Source organism: Carcharodon carcharias, chromosome 11 (assembly GCF_017639515.1).
Source record: "Carcharodon carcharias isolate sCarCar2 chromosome 11, sCarCar2.pri, whole genome shotgun sequence".
Taxonomy (NCBI): Eukaryota; Metazoa; Chordata; class Chondrichthyes; order Lamniformes; family Lamnidae; genus Carcharodon; species Carcharodon carcharias.
The window spans coordinates 146,951,604-146,977,822 of NC_054477.1; the positions used below are offsets into that span (position 1 = coordinate 146,951,604).

General features: G+C 39.5%; 1 protein-coding gene across 4 annotated transcripts in view; it reads left to right on the top strand.

Moving 5' to 3' along the window:
* Positions 1-25,835, top strand: part of rbm26 (RNA binding motif protein 26) — an 89,951-nt gene extending 64,116 nt beyond the window's left edge. For all 4 annotated transcript variants that reach the window (XM_041199563.1, XM_041199565.1, XM_041199564.1 and 1 more), the window contains exons 16-22: positions 1,773-1,847; positions 5,208-5,375; positions 7,097-7,201; positions 8,565-8,768; positions 12,053-12,139; positions 16,858-16,971; positions 24,939-25,835. In XM_041199563.1, coding sequence (XP_041055497.1) covers positions 1,773-1,847; positions 5,208-5,375; positions 7,097-7,201; positions 8,565-8,768; positions 12,053-12,139; positions 16,858-16,971; positions 24,939-25,028 — 843 coding nt within the window. In that variant the 3' untranslated portion in view covers positions 25,029-25,835. The remainder of the gene's footprint in view (positions 1-1,772; positions 1,848-5,207; positions 5,376-7,096; positions 7,202-8,564; positions 8,769-12,052; positions 12,140-16,857; positions 16,972-24,938) is intronic.
* The last annotated feature ends 384 nt before the right edge of the window (positions 25,836-26,219 follow it).

Genomic DNA, 26,219 nt, shown 5'->3' on the forward strand with positions numbered 1-26,219 from the left:
CATGATTCTTGAATTGCTTGTTGAGGGACACATCCAAAGGTCGAACTATGGACTTTATACCTCCTGGCATAACTGCATTGTGGGTGTTATTTCTTAGCAGGTGCCGCGTGATCTCATCGGTTATATGGGATCTGAACATGTCCCTCAATAATCTGCATTCTTTATGTAGGCCACCAGAATGCCTATTCCACACGTTATTGATGCATAATTTCACTCCATCCTCATCCAGCCAGCCATCCGTTGTCATGGACATGCCCAGAATCTCCTACAGGGAGATTTTTGGCATGGTTTTACATTTGAAAATTACTATTGGCTTTAATTTTGTTCTGCCAGCCATGCAAGCTAGTACCACCATGAATCTCGTTTTCTCCTGTTGTGTTGTTTTCACTAGAATTGTTTCCGAACCTTTCCATTTCACAGTTTGATTGCTGAGCATATTGAAATTCACGGGCATTTCATCCATGTTGCCATGTGACTTAATGGGTACTCGTGTTTTTGCTGTTGTCTGATTATGAATGATAGCAAATAGTAATTTTTGCATCAAGGTCTTTTGATAGTCTGAGCAACCTTGGTCTTCTGCCACAACACTAGACTATTTCATTCCATAAAGCAGCTACACCAACTAGCTGGTGATATCTTTGCTGGACTTGGTTTGATTTAGCTCACTTAAGTGGGTAAAAAAACATTGCATTTCTGGTGATGATGTAACCATTTTAACAATTTTTGAAGACCCATTCCAATACATGCTTCTCAAGATTAGACCAGTGACTGGTACCTGTTCTCATGTTGCATTTGGTCTTGGACATCATTTTCAGGAAGGATTCCTCCCACTTCCATTGTCATACCAGTTTTTCTGTAACACCAAATTCCCTTGCTGCAGCACGGTTATTTGATGAGTTAGCAAATGTTACGACTTTTAGCTTGAAAGCAGCTTCGTACTTCATTCTTCTGGCTGGAGGACCCATTTTTGTTTGTCACTCACCATGCCATGCATGTCTGTATGGGCGTATCTTAAACTCTTGTGCATGTCCTTTGCAACGTAGCCCGTATTGCTTGCTTGATCCTGTGCACCGAATTACAATATAAGCAAGACATACATTTCTGGGGTGAAAAATTAAGGCTGCATACTAATTTGAGTATAGCCTTTTGTAACAGAAAAGAGGATATGACTTATACACCAAGTATTTGCAAAAATCATGATATTTGGCACTGGAAAAATTGGGTCATCTTATACGCCAAGTTGACTTATATGCTACAAACTATGATATCCTATCCCTAAAAGTTCACTTCACTGAGTAGTCTAGATTATGTAGTTGTTCTAAATAGAATTGTCACTTCATTTGGTTTGTGTTTTTTTGGCATTCACCGATTTCGAATTAAATGTGGAAAGATTGACTGGGAGGAATAATAGGTGTTATCCAAATATAATTTCTGTTCCAGTGGTTCAAAAAATACAACTTTCCTTTGGATAGGAAACCAGTTGAGAAATAACAAACTTTTTACTGTAGACCTGCATTCTGGAGGCACACAACTAGCTTGACCAGCTGAGCATTTTTCCTTAAGATGACTTAGGCTGGTGCTGAGTATTATTATAAGACTAACATAAAACCTGAGGGCCTATATCTTGAGCAGTAACCAACAGGTGAAGATAAGCTAAGATATAATGCTTATAAACACTGGTTTTTCTCTTCCTCCACTTTGGACTTCTGCTTTCCTCTTTGGTTATATGTTCCAGTCAGTCACAGTTTTAAGCCTGTTTTATGATTTTACAGGATACGCTTCGACTTCAGCAAGATGTGAGGAAAAAGAAACGAGAGATTTTAGAAAAACACATAGAAACCCAAAAGGTATTTAATCAGCATTTATTTTTCTGAAATCAATCTGATGAAATCCCTGCCTTCTGATTTGTTAGCTGATTGCACAATGTTCAGCACCATTCGTGACGACTCAGATACTGAAAAAGTCCATGTCCAAATGCAGCAAGACCTGGACAATACCCAGGCTTGGGTTGACAAGTGGAAAGTTACATTCGCGCCACACAAGTGCCGGACAATGACCATCTCCAATAAGAAAGAATCTAACTATCGCTCCTTGATGTTCAGTTGCATTACCATCACTGAATCCCTCACTATCAACATCCTGGGGGTTACCATTGACCAGAAACTGAACTGGACTAGCCATATAAACACTGTGGCTACAAGAGCAGGCCAGAGGCTAAGAATCCTGCGACGAGTAACTCACCACCTGACTCCCCAAAGCCTGTCCACCATCTACAAGGCACAAGTCAGGAGTCTGTTGGAATACTCCCTGCTTGCCTGAATGAGGGTAGCTCCCACAACACTCAAGAAGCTTGACAGCGTCCAGGACAAAGCAGCCAGCTTGATTGGCACCACATCCACACACATTCACTCTCTTCACCGACGCATAGTAGCAGCAGTGTGTACCATCTACAAGATGCACTGCAGAAATTCACCAAGGCTGCTTAGATAGCACCTTCCAAACCCACAACCACTACCATCTGGAAAGACAAGGGCAGCAGATAGATGGGAACACGACCACCTGGAAGCTCCACTCCATGACAGTGACTACCCTGACTTGAAAATATATTGCCATTCCTTCACTGTCACTAGGTCAAAATCCTTGGAACTCCCTTCCTAACAGTACTGTGGGTGTGACTACATCACAGGGACTGGAGAGATTCAAGAAGGCAGCTCACCACCGCCTTCTTGGAAGGTCAGTTAAGGATGGGCAATAAATGCTGGCCCAGCCAGCGAAGCCCACATCCCGTGAATGAATAAAAAAATACATATTTTAAGCACACTGATCAGCATTGAGATGCTTAATATAGTCTTAACACTGCAGATATTCCTTTATTGATTTATATAACAGGATAATCTTCCACTTTCACAGGGGAGTGTAATTTATGGATGCGCAGGTAGTCCCTTTTTAATTATTTATACATGGATAAAATTGCACAGTGTGCTTTCTGTCCATTTATGTTTATGTTGTGGAATCAGTCTCCCTGTGAGCTGGCTGCAAAGTGGATCCTGGTATATTGTGTACCTGCAGGTTGGCTGTGAGCGAATGCAAAGCAATGATAGAATCTCAGTACATATGAATTGCCCTTCACATACATATTGATGCCCTGCAGTTGTCAGATTAACGTACAAAAATGTTAAGATTAGGCCAGTTAGTCCATCTAGCCTATCCCATACATGTTTGCTTATGCGTTATGTCAAGAGATTCTTTCAGCCCGAGGTAATAAGTATACTTGTGAAAGGGACAGAAAAGCAGATTGGAAATCCAGAGCTGATTGCAGGTGGGTTGGTGGTGGTGATTGCCTGTAGGCAATCAAAACTGGTCCAGTGCAGCACATTTGACCATGTTTATTTCCTACCGCTTGAATAATATTCTCTACCATGGTCAGGAAACCCTCCACAAACTGAAATTACATGGTAAATCAGCCCCATTGAGCAAGCCAAATATATACCATTTCTGGAACAAGAAATCAGCCCTGTTTCTTCTTGTGAATGTATATGCAAGATCCCAGTTTCTCCACAAACTATCTGATTGAAGTCATTTGTCAGCGCAAACACAGTTAAGTCTTTTCACTTTTTAATGGAACTCAATCAAACTGCCCGAGTCTGTGCGTCTGAAATATTTAGACTGAGCTCTTTAAGCCAATCTGGGTAGCAAAGGTCTTTTAAACAGGGGTTCATTTCTTATGCTCCTTCTCAGCCTTTTCTCGAGCTTCAATATTGCACATCATCTGAGGGGGCCAGAAATGATGCTTAACCAAGGTCTTTTTGAAAATGATCCATTTTATTTTATAATGGAGACTCCTGTGACTGCAAGCCATTACCATATTTTCTGTAGCTATGACTTCATTGCATTGATTGTAAAGTCTTCAGGGATCATTTTATAATCCCACGAACATTTTTGATCATCAGTCCCTTAAATTTGCAAATATGCTTGGCATTGGTCCTGCCGAGAAGCATAATACTGCATTTTTCTAACTTAAATTCCTTTTGTCAAATGTGGATGCATTCCCCAGCACACCATGGCCTTCATGTAATCATTTAGTTTCACAAGTCTACATATCAACCAGAGACTTGGAAATCATTGCCTGAATAATCTTAATCTGCTTCCAGGCTATTTATATAGATAAGAGAGGGCAAAAACCTGCATGACAATTTGTGGGGGACACTACAGGTAACCAGTGTTTAAACACGTCACAGTCATTGATAACAGCTTTCTGCTATGAGCACACAGTCACTTTTTTCTATCCACTGCAGCAACTTCCCAATATCATTATATTGTTGGGGATTCTGGTGAGCTGGAATACTGTGTTTGCCAATCTTGGGAAAGCTAGTATCAGTCAGCAAGATCCAACTGGGGTATAAAAAGGTTTTTTCTTGCCTCTAGTGTTAAATTGAAGTATAATTTTGATTTTGGCTTGCTGGTGTTGCTGGCGCACAAGGTCCACACATCAAAAGTACTACGAAAGCAGCTGGAGTGAATTCTAAGCTGTACCAGCAGAGTGTAAGTGCCTTTTCTGCCAAAAATTTGAGGTAGCAAGAGAGGAATGGACAGAAATTCTGTTAAGTACTTTGCCTTGGTTAAGTCACTGCAACTTCTTATGCAGTAGGTTGAATCAGATTGGAAGGAGTGTTTTTTTTTTAATTTCATAGTCTCATTCTTCACCCTGTTTAGAGCAGTGAAATTAAGTTAGCATTTCAACCCAGTTCAGTGCAATTTTGGCAAAACTATTATTTTTGTAGGAAATTGCAACGGTCCCCTTCACCTGCTTTGTTCTTCTAATGCAAATCTGTTGAGTTCTGATTTTCTCCTAAACACTGCTTTAATCACCTAAACTTGGAAAGTCAGAATTAACATTAATGGTTTGAATTACTTGATTGCTTTTATGGAGCTGAAAGTCCCAGGGCCCCTTCTTTGACTCAGATGTAAACCCCCTAATTTGAGCCATTCCACAGATTGGAGAATGAAATTAACAGATTCTTCAAAGATAGTGAACCAACTCTTGATTTTTTTCCTCCATCCTCTCACCAAACTCTGGCCTAACAGAACTATAACAAAATTGTTCCAATATAATATGCTATGTTTTTGCTTTTGAAGAAAAGTAGTCTTGTCTAAGAAAGTTGGATCCAGGGCACTTTGTCATCAATACTTTTTGAATCAATGTTTAGATCTTGATATCAAAGCTGGAGAAAAACAAAAAAATGAAATCTGAAGATAAGACAGAAATTATGAAAACACTGCAGGCCTTAACCAAGAGTATAACCAAACTACAAGATGAATTGAAAGCAAGTGGAACAGGCTCTACTGCTCCCAAAACAGTGAAAACCAAAGCTCAGGTATTGTATTCAATTGATGGCTTTCTGGGTGTTCTGTTTTCAGAGAATAAGTTTCCATTTTCGAAAATTGAATGATGTGAGAAAAAAAGTTTAATCTTGTGTTTTTTCCCCTGAACATTTTATATGTATAAAATGAAGTTCAAAATTTTGATTAAAGTATATGTGCTCCTTGAACATTTCCATGGAAATCTGTAGTAAACCCACCAGAAACCATTCAAATAATGACAGTTTCTCTACAACACTCAGCTGTGTTTTTAACTAGTAAGTCTACAACCATTGGCCCAGATCATCCAATAGTGTCAGAGATGGTGCATCTGAGACTGACTCCTATTTAAACTGCCCAGTTACCATTTTGCATTGGAGTCTTTGCATCTTCCAATGCATGGGCAAACCCACAGTGGGAAGCAAATTGTTGTAAGTAATGCCAGCTCAGCTTTTCGCGTTGTGAACTGAAGACACACCCTTAGGTTTATTGATTTATGTTTGTCAGCCTCCAAAACTGCAAAACCTCTGACAGTGCTAATACCCCATCCACCTCCTCAACAATGTTCATTTCCCTGCCATCCTCCCAACAGTGTTCACCTGCTCCCTCAACCATAGACAGTGTTCAACCCTCCCTCTGTCACTCTATCAGTGTTCAGCCCCTGCACTCCCCAACTATACCAACTCTTCTAACGTTGGCTGGACAGGGATCCTGGAAGGTGAGTTGGGAGAGGGGATGTGGCAGGGGGTGAACATACTGTGGGGTGTGGGAGGGGGTTGGACATTGTCCAAGGTGAGGGGAGGGGGGGGGGTGTGGTGGTGAACATTGTTGAGAAGGAGGGGGTGTGGGGGTGAACCTTGCTGTTGGTGCTGGAATGCTTTGACGCTCTGCTGATTTATGGGTTACATTGATTTTATACCTGATATTAAAAGCTCCGTAAATATGTGTAAAAAGTAGCATAAGTATAGAGCAAACAACCCGAGTCTGTCTGGTTCTGGCCATCTGACACCACTGTCGTTGAAACCATGGATCAGTCCGGTAGGGTAAGACCAGCAGTTGCAACTTTAGACTTCCAGTAAGACTAAGTACTGCGGATGTGCGTATGTTGTAACTTCCTCAGGGCCCCAAGACACATCAGCAACTCAACTTGAGTCAGAGGTCTTTCCTCATATTGGAAAATTTGGGCCAATAAGTAACCAAAATATAGCAAAAGAAAGCATTCAGACTTTGCCCCTGTCTCAAGTTATTACCGCTTTTCATAGCTTTTATTTGCAAGCTTTTCTTTTCTCATGGTGCCACAGTTTGCCTGGTATTCTGTCGGAGCTTCCCAAATCCTTGATGGTTTTTTTTGCTCCAATTGCTGTCCTAGTTCACATCAGTCAACTCTGCTTCAAATCAAGTATTTTCTGATCTGTGCTAACTTGGTGCTGCTTTTACCTAATGTGCCTTTAGTGAAACTCATGATGTTATCCATCCCGGTCCAAAAGGTCGATCGCTTTTTTTTGTTAAATAGACTACAAACCATGAAAATTGAAATACCCCTCTTCTTTCTCTTTGTTTTGAGACTTGCAAACATCGTGCACTAACCAAAATGTCCACATATTCAGAGGGAGCCAGTCATCCATGTGTCATCTTAGTTTTGGGTCCCTTGTTTCTTCATTTTCAGTTGCATCTATGCACAGTTTGATAGTTATTCAGATTTAAGCCATTACTGATTTTTGTTTTTTCCTTTTTATAGATGCAAAGAGAACTACTAGACACAGAGTTGGACTTGTATAAGAAAGTACAGGCTGGAGAAGATATCACTGGACTTCGAAAAAAGTACAATGAGCTTCAGCTAGAGGTAGGAATAATGACTGCAGTAATTGAAAAGTATTAAGAAAATGCATATATTCATTTTCATACTTGTGTACAAGTATATCCTGTGCCTGCTGTATTAACTGGTCACAAAGTTTTCCATTCTTCATTCTTTTAGATTGTAGATTGCATTTCTCAATATTTTTGAGGCCCTTCCAAAAATAAATTTGATGTTTTACTTGAAAAACATACTTCCAGATCCAGCTAATTTGCTGACCATTATACTAATTATTTTGGAAATCGTTTCGTCCAAATTTCTTGTGTATCTGGCAGAATTTCTAGTCAAAGGAATACTGTGCAAATTTATATAGCTAAGTGCATGCCCAGTATTTTTCATCAAGTATTTTTTAAATGTAACAATTGTGTGTGTGTGTGTTTCTATATGTAATAATGTTACAGCCCTCTGAATTGAAGCTAAGCTGAGGTGAGACCTCACGTTTCCCTTAACGTTTTAACCACAACCTCTGCTTGCTTTGCTGGATACAAAGCTGTCATTATATTTCTGTTGATCTCAATTATCAGCTTATAGGCGGTCTCAAATCATAACTTGGTGAAACAATAAAAACCAGGGACCTTGCTGCAATAATGGGGGCTTGCAGGAGATGGCAGCATTGTCCGCCAGTTTAATATAATCATCAGAAAACCATGTAATGCTTCATTTGTATTGCATATTTTTTGATGGTTTTGCTACATTGCTTAAAGATATGCACTGTAAATCTGCCAAATTGACATTTGAGATCAGAGCCCAGTTTTGAAATGCCTCATTGATGATGCATAGGCGCAACTGGAGAACATTCTTGTAGATTTTTAAACCTCTACCATTTGCCTTTGACATGGATTGGACAATTTAGCTTTTAGTTTTGTGACACAAGTAATGCGAGCAAATTGTGTTCTGCTGATTTCCCTATTTGTGAATAACTATTGATAAACTTCATTGAAGTGTCATGAAAGTATTTACCTCCCACAAAATGGCTAGCATGTGTTGTTCCTTAATTATCTACTTAATGCATAATTTGAGGCAAAAATGGAAATTAAATTAAGTTGAAAAAAATGTCAATAAATTTGTGTGTGCGCAAGCAAGTTAGGGTAATTGATGCAAGTCCAACATTCCACTTGTGTCAATATGGAAGATAAATGGTTTTTTGTGATACTTCCCATTTTCAGCTAGCTTAAGCTTTTGTTTGCTGCTCCTGTTACTTTCTGAGGAGATCTTGAGCTCCCACCAGCTTTGGAGAGTTTGCTTGTTTACTTAACAGGATTAAGTTTTTCCAATGTAACATAGTTTTCATAACCAAATTAACCTGCTAAATATGTCTGATCATGTTATGTGTGTCACAATCATGTTACAGGCTGCTAAACGCGGGATCCTTTCCTCCGTTCGTGGAAGAGGGCACCACTCCAGGGGGCGAGGTGGACACAGAGGCCGGGGCAGAGGACATCGAGGACGAGGCCGAGGTGTACCTTTTCATTCTGTCGTAGACCATCGCCCAAAATCATTGAATATATCTGGCTTTTCTGAAAGTGACCAAGATGAAGTCCTGCCACATTTTGCAGTAAGTATTTTTGATATCTTCAACTTCAGTCAGCATGATAGATACCGTACTGAGCCACGTTGTTTGATCATAACCAAGAGCGATTAGGAGTACCCAATAGGGCATTGAACATGCCTTGATATCACATTAATGCACTGCGCACCCCTTACTGCACCAGTCAGACAATTTTCCTCTTCCAGCCATATTTTACTAAAGTAGGCAAAATGACAACTGGATTTGAGAAAACTTGTTTGGAATGAAATAGGGGCTGCCAAAACTGATTTCACATAGCCTGCAGGTAGTGGAGACTTATCATGGTATTCTAGCCTGGATTTGAAACCATGTCTCCAAGGAGATAGGATAATAAGCATAGTGAGAGAGTATGTACTGGAGGGACTGACCACCTTGAAGGTGGATAAGTCACCAAGGCCAGATGGATTGTATTCCAGGCTGTTAAAGGAAGTCAGGGAGGAAATAGCGGATGCTCTGAGGATCATTTTCCAATCCTCACTAGACACAGGCGAGGTGCCAGAGGTTTGGACGTCTGTGAACGTTGTACCACAATTATAAAGGATGCAAGGGGAAGACCAAATAGTTATAGGCCGGTCAGTCTAACTTCTGTGGTGACAAATTATTAGAATCAATCCTGAGACAGAATAAACTGTCATTTACAAAGGAATGGATTAATCGGGGATAGTCAGCATGGTTTTGTTAGGGGAAGGTCATGCCTTAATAATTGAATTAAATTTTTTGAGCAACTAACAAGGAGGATTAATGAGGGTCCTGCAATGGATGATGTCTTGTGGATTTTAGTAAGGCATTTGATGATGTCCTACATGGCAAACTGGTCAGAACTGGCTGGAGGCCAAGGGGTACAGGGGAATTTAGTGAGTTGGATTCAAAATTGGCTCAGCAATGAGAAACAAAGGGTAATGGTTGATGGATGTTTTTCTGAATGGAAAACTGTTTCCAGTGGCATTCCACAGGGCTGAATGTTGGGTCCCTTGCTGTTTGTTGTATATATTAATGAGTTGGACTTAAATGTGGATGGCGTGATGGGGAAATTTGCAGATGACTGATGGTGAAAAGTATAGTTGTTGTCTCAAGAATGATATCGATGGTTTGGTTGAGTGGATGGAGTAGTGGCAGATGGAATTCAGTCCAGTGAAGTGTGAGGTAATGCATTTGGGGAGGGCAAGCAAAGCTAGGGAATGCACAGTAAAGGGGAGGATATTGGGAGAGGCAGAGGAAGTGAGAGACTTTGGTTTGCATGTCCACAGGTCCATGAAGGTGGCAGGACAGGTGGGTAAGGTGGTAACAAAAGCATATGGAATGCTTTCCTTTATTGGATGAGATATAGAATATGAAAGCAGTGATGTAATGATGGAACTGTATAAAACACTGGTTAGGCCACAGCTGGAATTTTGTGTACAGTTCTGGTCACCACGTTACAGCAAGGACATAATTGCTCTGGGGAGAGTACAGAGGAGATTTACAAGAACGTTACCAAGGCTTGAAAATTGCAGCTATGAGGAAAGGTTGGGGTTGTCTTCCTTAGAACAGAGGAGGCTGAGAGGTGACCTGATTGAGGTGTACAGGATGATGAGGGGTCTGGATAGAGTAGACAGAGTTGCCTTGTTTCCCCTCGCAGAGAGGTCAGTTACCAGGGGGCACAGATTTAAAGTGATTGGTAAAAGGATTGGAGGGAGCATGAGGAAAAACTTCTTCACCCAGAGGGTGGTGGGTGTTTGGAATTTGCTGCCTGGTTTGGTGTTGGAGGCAGAAACCCTCAACTCATTTAAAAGGCACCTGGATCTGCGCCTAAAGTGCTGTAACTTGCAGGGCTACAGGCCAGGTGCTGGAAGGTGGGATTAAAATGGGCAGCTGGTTTTTTAATTCTTTCTCAGCTGGCACAGACACGATGAGCCGAATGGCCTCTTTCTGCGCTATAACTTTTCTATGGTACTATGGCAATGTTTAATCCTCCACACCACTCTGTCCCTCACCTTCATCCAGAAAGAACATGCCCTCATACTAGGAGGTTCCCTTTTATCTTGTGCGCAAAATTTGTGAAAGGAGACTGGTTTAAAACATTAGTGCCAAGAGAAGGGAAATAGGTGATGGCATAAGCTTGATCAGCCTCCCTCCATGTAGCTGACATTTTTTTTGCTCAAAGGTGGGTGTCTGTCTCAAATAGGGGCACCCATTTTGGCAGATTTACTGCACTGTCACCTTCACTATATTTGGTTGTGGCAAGTGAGTCAATACAATTAAATTTTAACGTTGCTGTGCCAATAATACATGATAGTCAACCTTATTTTACAAATGAAATTTTTGTAGTGTACTCAGTGGATCTCTTAGTGCTGCCACACATGTCACTTAATAACTTCTGTTAAACGTTTAAAGCAGAATAACATGCATAGCTATGAAGACGGAACATAATGAAATTAATTTTAGTTTCAGTATAATGGAGGCAGCCCATGATAGGCGAATGGCTCCCACGCATTAAACTTGTATGGTTCTGTAGAAAGCGAACAACTGGAACACTTGATAGCCTTCACTCTGTCACTGCCCTCAGTTGCCTGGACCCAAGCTCTCGAATCCCCTCCCGAAATCTCTCTACCTTTTTTTCTGTCCTTTAAAACGCTCCTTAAAATCTCATTCTTTGACTAAGTTTTATTTTTCATCTGCCCTAACATCTTCTTATGCGATTCATTGTCAAATTTTGTTTGGGTAACACTCCTGTGAAGCACCTTGGAGCTTCTTACTACTTTAAACTGCTATTTAAATACAAACTGTTGTCGTAGAAACCTTCTGTGTCACCTCTACATTCTAAACATCTTATGACAAGCTGCAGTCCTTTTAAGAGTTACTTCTCTGTTCAATTTTGCATTCCCCAGTCAAATGCACTGCAGGCCAACCTTTCTGGCAGGCATTTTCTTTACCAGTAGATCAGGAGCCACGCAGGACATGTCACAAAATCCATTGCGGTCCATGATATGTGTGCGCACATGCCACAGATGTGTCTGTGCTGGAACATGTCAATATTGCCAAGTCTGGGATAATTAGGATTATGCATTTCCCCAATGTTGTTCAATTCTGTTATTTTTAAATTCTATCGTTCAGGTGCAATATTTTACGGTGCATAAGGTTCATTTCAAGTTATGTCCAACAGCATTTTAATTTCTATTGAATACATTTCCTCATTTAATTACCTTCAATAAACAGAAGGCTGAAAATGTGACCATAAAAACAATATTTGAAAATTTAATGGTTAAAATATTTTGTTGTATTTCTCTTTTAAGCAATTTGGTGAAATTGAGGATTGTCAGATTGATGATTGCTCTCGCCATGCAGTCATTACTTACAAGACAAGAGCAGAAGCAGAGGCTGTGAGTAAATGGTTTTTTATAATGTAAATACAAGATTACTTCAAGTATTAAAATGAGCTCCAACATCTTTAAGCAGATCACTTCTTTTATGAATGGGATCCTAGATAGTGAAAGCATTTGCATGGCAATTTAGGGAACTAATCCAATTTCAATAATGCTTAACCTCCTTTCCATTGCGTAGTTCATCATTTGAAGTGAAGTGTTTTGTGGTTTATAGCCATTAAATCTGCTGAACTTTTACAGCCACAGCATCATTTCAGTTTGGAAAAGATGGTGGAAATCATAAACTTGACATTTTCTTGGTTAGATATCATAATAGTGTGTGTTTATTAAGATCCTTTAGAATCCGTTGATGGGCCAGTATGTTGTTTGTGTGTAAACATTTTTATCAGCAAGTTAAGAGTGTTGCTTTGGAGAAGAGGAGGGTGACTTTTTAATTTTTAGGAGAGATTAAAGTCGTATATGGATGGTTTCTTGAGTCATGGACGTCAATCATTTATTATTGTTTATTTTTTACGTTTCTATTTGGTTGTATTGTAGTGCAGCTAGTGTGTAAGGAGCTGCTTTGTAATACAAAAGTACCAATTCTTTGCAAAGTCGAGTTCAGTTGTAGTCTGTTAAAAGTGCAGCCTGAGAAAAACACAGCTGTGTTTAAATGCAGCTGGAACCCATGAAATTTATTACAAATTTAAATGTGAAAATTCAAAATTTATACCTGGGGACTATAATATTGTACAATTTATGTTAAAATGTCATTGAAGGTGTAATTGTTTCTACATTTCACATGCTGTAGTTTCAAATTGCACAATAAATCTTATGACTGTGCTAGTTATTCTGGTATGCCGCTAATGTGTTAACGCTGATTTGTTTTCATTTATGTTTTAATTTAAGAATTTGATTTTCACTGGTTGGTTCAATGATTATTCTTCATGCAGATTTTTAATGTTCATTTACTGCTGTATATTTCCTAGTTGCAGCAAAAGACCTCAAAATATGATTTCAGGGTTACACGGACTCGTTTTATAAATATGCTATCAGTGTTCAGCTCCCTCATTGGGCAGAAAGGGGCACAGTGTATTTTTTTTTTTCATTTTTCTCTCTCACTCCTAAAATAACCTCAGTTCATATACATGTATCCACTAAATATTGTGCATTAGCTTAATTTGATATGCTGCCCTTTGCAAATTGGTTTAGTTTATTCTGATGTATCGTTCTGGGAGGGTAGTTGAGCACTAGCTTTTTAAAAATTCCTGTTTACTTAATTCAGTTCTCCATAGTAGTGTTACTTATTCAGAAAACAGTGTTCCTCACATATGATCACCTGCATTTAAAAAAAAAAAATAGCATAATACTTCAGTGAATTAAACTGCATCTCCGGTACCATTGTGGATGACTCAATTTTCTCCAGTTGGACACTGGGAAAACTGAAGGCATTGGTTTCAGCCTCTGCTATAAAGCACTCTTATGACTGAATACATCGCTCTATCTGGTTACTCATTCAGATTGAATCAGATTGCACAAAGCCTTGGCATCCTGTTTGCCCAGAGCAGAGTCTCAAATCGTACATCATACTCAACAAAAAGACCACTTATATCCGCCTCCATTCACTGCTTAAAACTGACTCCTTGCTTTTTTTATCTATAAAATCATTTTTTGAATGCATTTTTTTGCTCTTTTCCCAACTTCTACTCTCAATATTAACTCAGTTTTTCCATAATTCTTGTCTGTCATCCCCATGTTTCTTCTCCCATGTTAGTTAAAAAATCTTTCCTTCAAATCACTCCACAACCTCATCCTATTATACCTCTACACATTTTACTCTTGCAACTCTTCCTGCACTCGGTTTCCAACTCTGGCTTTCTAGGTCTTTGACCTCTGTTGGTGAAAGAGTTTTCAGCCATCTTGGCATTAATCTGGAGCTACATGTAAGCTCTGCTGTCTTGCCTTTTTTTAAAAAATGCCTTCTCAAAATGTAGCTTTTGGTCTCTTTAAGTCATCTGTTGTAAAGTGGTGTTACTTACTTTATTGTCTTTCGGGCTCAAGTTTCAATTCCGATTTGTAGTTTCTGTTATGTTATAATACCTAATAATAGCTTCAGGATTTGTATCTGTTGAAGGAAAATCTTTTTTAAACTGACACTATGTGTAACTTTGACACATGTGAGTGTTACTGTTCAAAGTTTTGACAGAGAAATAAAAGATGCATCAGGACCCAGAGGACGAATGTACAGGTAGAACTAAATAGTGGGGTGTGGAAAGCATGAATAATCTGGCTGGCAGAGAAGGCTTCATTGACATGGGAGTGTGATGAGAGACGAGCCCTCTAGCCAGCCATGCATGAGTAAGAGGATCCTCATCCTAAGCATCAACCTACAACCAGACTGGTAACGCAGCCACGACCATATTGCCAGCATCTGTTGTTGGAGAGAAAGTGGTCAATGACTAAAGTTGATCAAGTAAATGTTAAGGCTAGAATGCTGTGAAATACTTAGTGGAAAGAAAAAGGAGATAGAGTTTTCACTAGGGTACTTGAGTAGTGTGGCCCAAAAACTGCCCAACTAATGCAGAAATATCAAGGAATTTCAGGCAGAAATTATGTCCAGTTCAAATTGAGTTTCTGTAATCTTATGTACTGGCTTAAAAAAAAGAGGAATTTGGCCCCATCCCTGTATCAGGCCATGCCCCCTGCCCTGCCCCGCCCCGCCCCACCTTCCTCCAATTAGTCTTGTCAAGTTTCCCCTAACTGCATTCGTTTGTGGGTTTTCGAGGGGCCTTCTAGAATTAAGCTTTTTGTTAGGTGCAGGAGCTTTTCAATATCACACATTTTAATTTATGAAGAAACTGACTACGCCACTGAAACTAGTAAATGGCTTATAAGTCATTTTTAAGTTATTTAATTTTGGATTATTTGTTAGTGGAAGACTAGATTAAAATGCCTTTTTTTGTTGGTTACCCGTGTTCAGCTGCGTTAAAGCTGAACCAGTTTACCACTCAAATATATCAAGGAATATATGTTGGAATGAAAAATAATTACGTTCTGAAATACTGCCTGATTGGCCCATGGAAGATTTTACTTTTGGTGATTTGCAAATGAGTTTGAGTAGATATGTGCACAAAAACATTCAATTCTGAAAACTGCTGCAATTTGCACCTGAATGTCTGACTGCGCCCAAAGCAGAAACTCTGCCCCAAGGCATTCTTCCTTGAATTGTGCTAAGCTATACTGCAGCACTGTAAGAAACCAATGACTGAGCGGTGGGAGTCAGTCAGATAATTGAAGTAGAAGTAACAACTTCAGACGTTATTCACAGCTCCCATTTTCTTTCAGATAGCAGGTGTTGGCAATGTAGGTTGAGTGCATTAGTGCTTCCAGCATTGGGGGAACATTGTGGGCCGGTGCTTGGGGTTTGATTTTCCTCTGTGAAGTATACAACCAGCCAATCGGTTGGACTCCTGATGCCACTTGCCTTTTCCTACTGTAGCTGGTCCTTACTAAGAAGGCATTCAACTTAAAAGAAGCCAACATTTAAAAGCAATTCAGGCCGAACCAAGAGCTAGGAGTTTCAGAGGGGAGGTGTGGGTTCACCTACCAAAGCTAATGGAATCTCAGGTCACTGTAGCCTTCTCCACTTTATCAGGTTTTACATGCTTCAACCTCCCTTTTCCACCCCCTCCCCTTCACCCCCTCCAACTGAGATAGTTCTTCCATTCCCAGCCTTGCCACCCCTGGCTGTTTTGCTGTAACTATTCGCAGATCCTCTGGGTCTTGAAAAATAATTTATTTCTCTAAGTTCTCTCCTATCAGACCATTATCAGTTCTGTCATTAATCATCTCCTGTCCTGCACTTAATCACAGACTTTCTCTTGCTCCCTTTCCCTGGCTCTGTTCTTTATTACAAGTTGTTCATCTGTAACATCTTGCAGATCTAAAGAAAGATTGTTGACCTGAAAAGTTAACACTACCTTCTTGTCTCCACAGATGATGCCATATTTGCAGTGTTTTTGTTTCTCCCCCACCCCACCCCGCCCCATGCTTTGCAAGTTTTGTTTGTATTTAGATGCCCAGAACAATAAAACATTTTTTTCAGATATAAAGGTAACATTTATTACCACAAAGATAATTTTAGGAAGTTCCCAATTTTTGAATAATCTTTCTGCTCTCATGCTGCTTCCAAAATGAACAGCTGAATGCAGTTGTTTTCTTCAGTGGGTCGCTGTCTGGAACTGAATAAGACATTGGATTGAGGAAGTCGGTTTTTTTTGTCTGTAGATAGAAATTTTTCACATTCTGGTACAATTTAGTTTAAAAGCCTCGGGTTATGTACTTCCTGAATGCTGCAGTGATTTAAAAATAAAAGAATGCCTTTGCTTGCTTTCCCTAAGTTTTCCTCTTCTTGTATCAACTGCTCCCTCGCAACAACTTTTATTGGCATTGAATTTTTGTAGTAATCTAGTGAAACTTGGCTTGTAATACTCTAGATGGTTAGAGAGTTGAACAGTTTACTATAGATGTGTATTGTGCAATATGCTTTGCATGTTTAATCAGTATGCCGTTTAGTTAGGCTGTCCTCATTCTTGATATTTTGAAGACCCAAGTTAATTTGGAATGTTTGTTTGAAGATCATGTTATATAAACTGTACCATTGAAATTATTGACCTAGGCTCTTGAAGTAGTTTTTGTTCAGGATATGATTTTTCTCTGTTAAATATGGATTTTAGGCTGCTTTACATGGGATTCGTTTCAAAGGGCAAGACCTTCAACTTGCATGGTTCAAGCCTGGAGCTACCACCACAGCTGCTGAACCTGAGGATGTGGAGGCAGATGAAGAGGAGGTACGTGTTCTATTGAAATAATTCTACTTCCAGTTTTGGGGACAATGTTGTGAATTTGCTGTTTTCTGAAAATTCCATACTTAGGTTGAGCTGCAAGTAAAATTCAGAACACTGCTACATGACAACGGTGTGCTGAGTTGTTTCATAATGCATGTATTTAGCCAACTCACATTCTGATTTTGGCTTTTCTTTTTGCTGCAATCCAAGAATTCGGTTTACTTTAGCAGCTAGTTTGTTCTTGAATAGACATTTTTAAGCATAAAATAAATATTCTTAAGTTTCTTATCCATTTATCCCATTGGTGCACTTCTTCATTATGAGCTTCAGTTAAACTTGTGCAACAGTTTGTCATTGTTGCTTTGAACAAAATCTCTCATCAATTGCCCTACAGCACTCGTGCAGGTTAGAAACTGGATTCGTAAGTTCTTGCTGCTATACTTTTCCAATAATTGCCTTTTACTGGTGCATGCATTGTTTACCCATGTTGCACAACTTCTTACATTGAAAGGATTCTTGAATAGAATTTGTCATGCACATTTGAAAAGCTGGAAAGTGATTCTGTCTACATTAATTGTGAGGTCTCAAGTCCAGTTTTTGTGTTCAGCACACAAGTAACAGGCATTCATTTCCTAATTGTGCAAGGCATTACACTCTGTCTGTTAGAGTTGGAATCATGTTATGCATCAACTCCTGGGATTGAGGATTAATTGGTAGTTGATGCAATTTTGGCTACAACTCTGATTTCTAATAACCGATGTCATCCGTTATTGCTATGGCCTGACTCTGATATGTTTTAGGAACATAGAATCACAGAATAATAGAAACATGTAGTTGGCCCTCTTCTGTGCTGTAACATTTAGCCCATTGTGCCCATGTCAGCTCTCTGCAAGAACAACTCTCAACTTCACTCCCCCACCTTTTTCCTTTAGCCCTGCAAATTTTTCTCTTTAGATATTTATCTGATTCTTTCTTGAAACCTTCAATTGAATCTGCATCCTCCACACCCTCAGGCAGTGCATTCCAGATCCTAACCACTTGCTATGCTAGAAAATATTTCCTCATGCCCTTATTGCTTCTTTTGCCAATAGTCTGAAATAGGTGAGGTGTGGCTCTAAAATCTTCTGCAAACAGGAATGGTTTCTTCTATCGACTGTGCCCAGATTCTTCATGATTTTGAAGGCCCTGACAAATCCCCTCTTAATCCTCTCTACTCCGAGGAGGGATCTCCAATCTGTCCAAGTAACTGAAGTTCCTCACCCGCTGGAACTATTCTCATGAACCTTTTCTGCACTTCTCTAATCGCTTCATCCTTCCTAAAATGTGGCGCCCAGAACTGGACACAGTACCCCAGTTGAGGTTTTTACAAGTTTATCTCTATTTGTTGGATGCAATACTACCTGTACATGTCCTGATTCTCCTTGGCCAAAGTTTGTCACTAGATGTCACCACTTGTAATCCTTCTTTAGGTTTTAATAGGGGATTATGCCCTGTTAATGCAGTAATCAGAACTCTGGGTTCAGTCAGTGAACCAACATAACAGCAGCTGCTGTTCCTTGGTTTCAATCCTCTGAATCCTGCTATGTTCAGGGCAATATCCTGAACCACTTTGGAGATTTACATCAAAAATTCCTTATCAGCCCTCTTCTGTATGCATGACACTCCACTGATACGGCACAGGAAAGTCAAGAAGCTGTTCTTTGCACCAGTCAGAGCTAACCTGTTGCCAAGCCCCTGCTGCTATAAAGAAGGACCTCTTTATTTGAGCTCTTGCAATATTATTAATAACTGACATTCCAGTGCACTATTATGAGTTATACAAAAGTAACTGAAAAAACAGACTGTCTTTTCCATCAAGTCTCTGCTGGTTTTTCTCCTGGTGAACTACATAGTCTAATGCAGTACAAATGTAATATATGCAGTTTAGGGCAGCTAAGTCCAATGTTGTATTTACACTCTCAATTCTGTGCCTTAAAATAGTCAGATCCCTTGATTTTCTGTGTTTATCTGGGCAGTATGGTTTTCAAAATCAGGTTCCTGTGTCTTCTGTTGGTTCAGTACCTTTGTCTTTATCTTTATGTATCTACTTAGCAATAGACATCAGAAACCAGAGATTTATGCTTATCTTGCCTGTGCCTCTGTTCTTTCTGGCATCACTCTGAATTTTGTGAATTTCTTTTTTCTTTGACAAATTAATTTCCTTACTCTTGAATGATGAAGAAAGGTATATATGAACAGGTCCTGTTAAACTGTTATTAGGTGGAGTGAATACAAATAGATGGCATGCATGTGAAAGCATATCTTTCGTGTTGCCATTTCCTGTGGTGCAAAATACCCTTTTTTCCACATTAACAATGTTCAACGAAAGCTATCAGAGAAAGTTAAGATGATTTTTCATATCTGTAAAATGCTTTGGGGCTTGATTCCTGAACATGACTAGATAAAATGCTGTTTTTGGCAAAGCACTTTCCATTATTGCCTGCCAGCTTTTTCAGCAAGCAGCAATTTTGGGTGAATTACTTCAGACTATAATAGTACAAAAGAAAGCTCATGTCAGTCAGTTACTATTATTGCCTGTGAAATACTGCCAGTAAAGTGCATGTAGTAAGTGTATAGAGAGGGTGAGAACATTCTGAAACAGTACCTCAGATTGATAGACTTTAAAAGTAGTCAGTTTTACTTATAATAGTAGCAACTTAAACAGACAAACTGTTTTAGTAGTAGATCATAGCTCTCTTCAGTTCACACACACAAATCTTCGTTGTCATAACGTTGTTGCCGGTCTTTTTTTATATATATTCTCTTCATCTCCATTTCTTTTCTCCCTTCCCCTACCCCCTCCTGCTCAGTCTCCTTTCCCTCTCATTAGTCTGTTTGCTGAGCATTTGTTGAATTCTCACATCAGCCTGATGCAATTTTGATGCACTGTCACACATCACATTGTGTAAAACCTGTCCCACCTGTGACGCTTCGCTCCTCCTTTGTTGATGAAAATTACTCTCTCTAACGTTGAGAACACCCGTCACTCTGTCCCCCCCACCCCGTTAGTTTCAAGCTAATCTTTTTCATCATGTGACTCACTTCGTTTGCTCAATCCCCTTCCTGTCGTCCTGCCTTTCAAAGATTGCTTACTTCCTTTGACCCTGCCTGTTTGCCTGCTTTCATCCGGTGCTGCCAAAACTCATAATCTGTTTTTGTCACCACAAGACATTAATTGCTCTAACTTATTCCTAGTTAGCCTCCTATCTTAGCTTCAAAATTTCCATTGTAGAGGAAGATGGGGAGCCATTGGGAACTAAGCAGGCAATGGCATTAGTTTTTGATTGCTCTAGCAACAAGCTACCACAGACATGACTCTGTGAATGGCTGCCATTTGTGCTATATGGGTCTGAACCCAAACTTTTCAGAATTCTGTCTTGCACCAAGCCCAGCTTCTCTCATTACCTCTAAGCTCACTGAATTACATTTCCTGGCTGATGTACAACAAATTGAACTTAAACTTCATATTATCCTTCAATCTGTCACCACTTTTATCCTGTCTTTTCTAAGCAAACCACCTAAATTTTATTTCTGCACACTAATCTTCCATCTTAGGCATTCTGTTCATTTTCTGCTCTGCCTCTCCACTTAACCAAACTTTTACTCTTCTTTCCTCATGATAATTAAATGATTGTCCCATTTTTGTTATTTTTTTCCTTCTGCAAACTACTTCAGGAAGTTATTCCCTAACCATTCAATATGTAAATAGATAGTTTAATTACAAGTTAGTGATGTTTCCCTGGCCCAATTGTTTCAGTTTCCCACCCATCTTTGTTACTTTTGTTAACTTCCCTGTGCTCTTATCTGCTGATGAGTAAGAGTTAAAACAAGTTGAAAAGCAGACACACAATGGGAGATATACAGTCGACAGAGAAAGCTTGCAGTGGAGAAACTTATCAAGAGTGACAATTAGAGAAGCACAGCAATAATTTGCATTTATACAGCACCTTTTAACGTAGCAAATCTTTAGCCTAGAAAACTTCCCAATTGTTTAATGAGCGTTATCAATAAAAAATTGACACTGAGCTACAAAAGGAGATATTTGAACAGACGACCAAAAGTTTGGTTGGAAAGGTGGGTTTTAAGCGTCGTAAAAGAGGGTTGAAGTAGAGGGGTGTTTTTGGAAGATGATCAGTGTTACGAGCGTTCAAAGGAGGGTAAAAGGGATGATGAAAGTAGAACATGACAAGCAAAGGGCTGGTTGAGCAAGTGTTTTAATGTTGAATTGAGAGCAGCAATTTCTTAAGTGATTAACCAGTTAATACCAATAAAAGTATTTTTAAATAAATTTTGTTGAAGTACATGGAGTATAATAAATTAACATGGACCTTGTATAAGCCAGATCATCGAACATCACCATTTGTTCTCTGCCTATCAATCAGGTTTTGGGTGCTAACAATATCTCAGTTTTGTTTTTGTGATGAAACCAGCTGTCTAGTTAGCAGTAAACAAAAACAGAAAATGCTGGAAAACCTCAGGTCTAACAGCATCTGTGGAGAGAAAAATTTATGTTCTAATGACTCTTCAAAGCTAAAGTGTCTAGTTAGCAGTGCTTGTTGATGGCATCATCTGCATCTGTTGGCCATTGTTTGTACCTGAATCAAACTTGATTTTCTAGGCCACGTATATTGCTTTAAAGATTCTTGATTTTGCCAATATTCAAGATACTCATATCTCCATAACTTGCAACGGTCTTGGGCCTGCTTATTGTTCCACCTAGGGTATTTCGGACAGGCAAGGTTGTTAGTTTTGCAAGCACACAATGCTGTTGGGAAAGAATTGAAGAAAATAGAGGTATCAAGATGTTGGGCATGTTGATGTATAAGTTGGTCCAAGTTGAGTGGCATGCCTGGGGTGGTGGCTGCGGCTAGAGCAATGTGTCCCACGAGGTGTCGAAGCAGTCGCTGACTAAAGTCACAAAGAAGCCACCCAAGAAGTGGAGGAAATCTCACAAGCAGAGCTATTCCACTTACACGTACAGGGTGTTGACCCAGGTCCGCCCTTCCATCAGGATCTCGTCCAAGGCCATGAGTGTCATGAACTCTTTCGTTGTCAACATTTTCGACTGCATCGCCTCCGAGGTCTCACACATCATTTGCTACAACAACAAGCATCACACCATCTCTGCCAGGGAGATCCAGAGCACCGTCCGCCTCATGCTGCCAGGCGAACTGGCCAGCCACACCATCTCCAAAGGCACAAAAGTGGTCACCAATTACACCAACTCCATTTAGGTCAACCATTCTAAAGGTTATAAAGTTTTTAATTTATATTCAGTTAAAATAAAGCATTTGTGCATAGTACTTAGGAGCACTTTAAACACCAAACAAAAACCTGTGCCACCAGTTCCAGTATCAGCATATGTCTTGTTGCAGTATGTTCAGTGGGTGAAACTGATCAAATCCCAAGAAGAGTTCTTCTCATTCAAGTCTCCAAATTTGACGAAACCTGTGGATTACCAGTGTGTTCAGTTTTGCTGAGGTTGCAACCACTGTCAGTATTTGGCTCTTGAAATCTTCAGCTGTGTCATTGGTAGTGCATTAAACTGAGTTACTGCTTATAAAATAAATTGTGAGCCTTGTATTATTAGACATTTTGCGATCCTGTGCTTATTTTGAGGAAGGAAATCAACTTGCTACATAAAAATTGTGTTCTAACATTTATCTATTTTTGCATTCAGTTTAATTTCTGTATTTCACTAGAATTTTTAATTGCTTAACATGGAGGAGTTGCTAAGCCTGAGTGATGATTTACTAACCTATTGCTGCTTGTTTCTTTTAATTGTGCTAATTCATCTTCTCCTTGTCAGCCTTTGTGACGATTCCAAGTCAGTTTCCATGCATGGTCATTGATGCCCATTGTGTGAATCAAAATATTTAGCAGGATATGCAACTGAAGTAGACAAAAGATCTTGAGTACCACCTCCCAAAATCTCTCCTGCAATTTTGTTTTTAGATCTTTCCAACCTGCCTTCTGCCTCTTCCACAGAACCAAAATGGCCTTAGCCAAAGTCAGTGACAACAGAAGGATGTAGTCTACTATCTGTCCATCACATCATTACATGCTTGATTAGTTTCTTGAAGAACCTTTTACTGCTGTTTTTGTTTGCACTTCAGCCCCACGCCCCTGATCTACGGGCACCCTGTGCGAAGGGGGGCCGGGAGGGAGGAGGACCTCCCTGTGAACCTGCTCCTGGGCCTGGCCAAGTTGGCCATTAACAGGTCCAGGCAATGGGCGATCAAGGGGCTCATCCGACCCGACTGCCCTTCTTCCGTGGTTATGTTCATGACCGGATGCCCCTGGAGAGGGAGCACGCGGTGTTTGCCAGCACCGTTGAGGCCTTCCGTGCTCGGTGGGTACTGCGGGGACTGTAATCCCCTTTAATCACATTTTGATTTAATGTTGGTATGTTTCCATTGCATTTTGTCTTTTGTTTTTGCAGTTTCCCTTTAAGGGGCTGCCTTTTACTTTGTCCCTTGATTTGTAACAAAAGAGTTACATCAGATCTTCCAGTGCCTGTACTCCATTATCCAACTTAATGGGACTGCCCTAACTTGGTCCCACTCTTAAGCATCCAATCATCAGCAGACTATATGGACCAATGTTTATTTTCCTACTCCACGCTGTCATTATGTGAGGACTCATTCTTACTCCACATCCCTCCGCTCTACACACTGTCCCTTGGCAGTAGCATCTATAGGCATGGAATCAATTTTTGCACGTCTCCGATGACACTCTATCTCATCCTCATCTCTTGATCACTCCAGTGTTGTGAGACTGCTCACCCGTCATCCAAGTCTCAGGTGAGCTGTCATGTTTTGCTCCAACCATGGGTTTCCTTTTAAATCCCCAATAAGCTCAGTTTTGCTAGGACTCGTTGGTACCATATGGAATTGAATGCTATCTTGATGTTGCTAGCTGCTGTCAGTTTAGTGGCATCATTGTTTTGGACTGTTTCTTGTGTCCTTACAGATCACATGAATTAAAACAAGAATACATTTCGTGTGTGTTTAAATGATTGCATTAACTAGTATTTAGACAGTGGAACCAAATTTAACTGAGAACCTAATTCTGTATAAAATGGAGCTGTTACCATGTTTATTTCAGGAAGAGCCAATAGTATTTTTTAGAAATGGATTTAATTCAGTTTAAAAGAAGCTGTTGCATTATGATCTTTGCAAAAAAAGAAATATCTGTTGCATCAAGTAAACCATGCAAGCTTCTGACTGCAACAGTTTCTACATTAACAAACCATTTGTTTTTGCAGGATCTAATTGAAATGTCAGGCATCTGTCAGATGGTTCAATATTTGGCCATATTCCTTTTAAATGAAACTAGCATAATCTTTGAGAACCACAGTACTGTTGCACAAGATAATGAATTATTTAAAAAAAATCTTTGATTCACAGTACAGACAATTACTTCAATTTAGTCTGAGCATGGTGAATGTAGTTATGTGCCTGGCATATGAACTGTTCCATATTTTTGTTGATATATAAACCATAACTCCTCCTCAGTAAAAAAGGGAGCAGTTTGACAGACTGGTTTGATTTGCCTGTGGAGATTAGCTTCCATTGTTTTAGTTCCTTTTGAAATCAAATACCACCAGTATCTCATACAGCTGAAACACCATAGCCTCACTATTAAGATTTTTTTTGGCAAGGAGGTGGGGGTGCAATGATTGTGGGGTTTGGGATTTTGACCCAGGAATGACTGTTGTTTTAATGTGTAATTTGGAGGAAAACTTTGAGGTGATTGTAAATGAAGAGCAGTCCATCGCACTCATGACCTGAGACTTTTAGTTGACAGAGAGCTCACAAAAGTGGTGATATATATTAATTACACAGCGCATTTCAGTTGTTATTGAAGTTCATTGGTATCTACTCTTCTAAATAAACTCACTCTATTTTAATGGGAGAATTTCTACTTAGTTTCAGGAGGAGTCTTTGATTGATGACTTATTGCTCCAAGATGACGACGATGAAGAAGATGATAATGAATCGCGTTCATGGCGAAGATGATCGGAGAGCGACCAATGTTTACTTACAGAAAGCTATGCTGTCTGCATTCTAAATCATAATGTGATTTGTTTTTTTAAATAACTAATGTACTAAAGATTGTAGTGAATTGCCTGTATTAGTCCAGAAGCACTGTTTGGGGTAGAGGGTTAGCCCTGCAATGAGTTGCTACTGTACCCATATGGAAGAAGTGAAATGAAATTACGGCTTTAGTTCAACAGGAGGCATGTATGTAATTCATTTTTTAAAATTCATTTTGTGAAACTTGGTATATAAATGTTCATTGAACTTTGGCCTAAAAGAGAGATACCAAGATTTTACATGTAATTTACCGATTTGGTCATATGATCTGACCAGACTAAGAAAATTTCAATGTAACTATTATAAATGGTTCCATGTTGTTATGGAATGAAGGTTGACATTGAATCTCTTTATGGATGTTTTGAAAAACTGAGACATTCTAAGCTTTGTGATAAAGCAGAGAATTTGGGAAGTACTGAAAAGTGCTCTTGTTTGTTAAAAGTTATGTATACCTTTATTTTGCATAGTTTGCTTTAGGCTTTACTATGTATTAGCCTTGGTTTTCTTCTGTTCGATTTATGTGTATTTTACTTGAGGGTTGATTTTAAACATTCATTGTACAACAGCTCTGTCAAAGTCTTTTTGACTTTTGAGCCATGTTTAAAAAAAAAAATAAAGAAATGGAATGGTCTAATATATATTAAAAAAAAAAGAAAAACGTATGTAATATAAAAGAGAATTGGTTACATGTAAAAACAAAAGACAGACCATTCCAAATCCCCACCAAAATAAATCACAAAAGAGCTTTAACCAATTCTGCATTTTCATTAACTTCTGAAAAGTTTCCTTTGCAGCAAAGGGTTGATGGTAAGTAAATTCTACTGCATTATGCACATTATTTTTAGATGTTGCAGTTTGCAGCTTTATCTGTTTCAGGATTCATCTAATGTTGGTTTCCAATCAATGACGATGGGCCAAATCTTCTTGTCTCTGGATTATCGGAGATCAGGCGGATGACTGAGTTGTGCATCGGGACACTGGAACTCCTGGCCCATGGACCTACGTGGGAATTGCCCAGGAAGTTTCAACTTTGGACAATTCCCCTGCTCCTGGGACCCTCTGCAAATGTCTCCGACTCTGAGTTAGAGTCTGAAATTTGGGACAGTTCCGCGT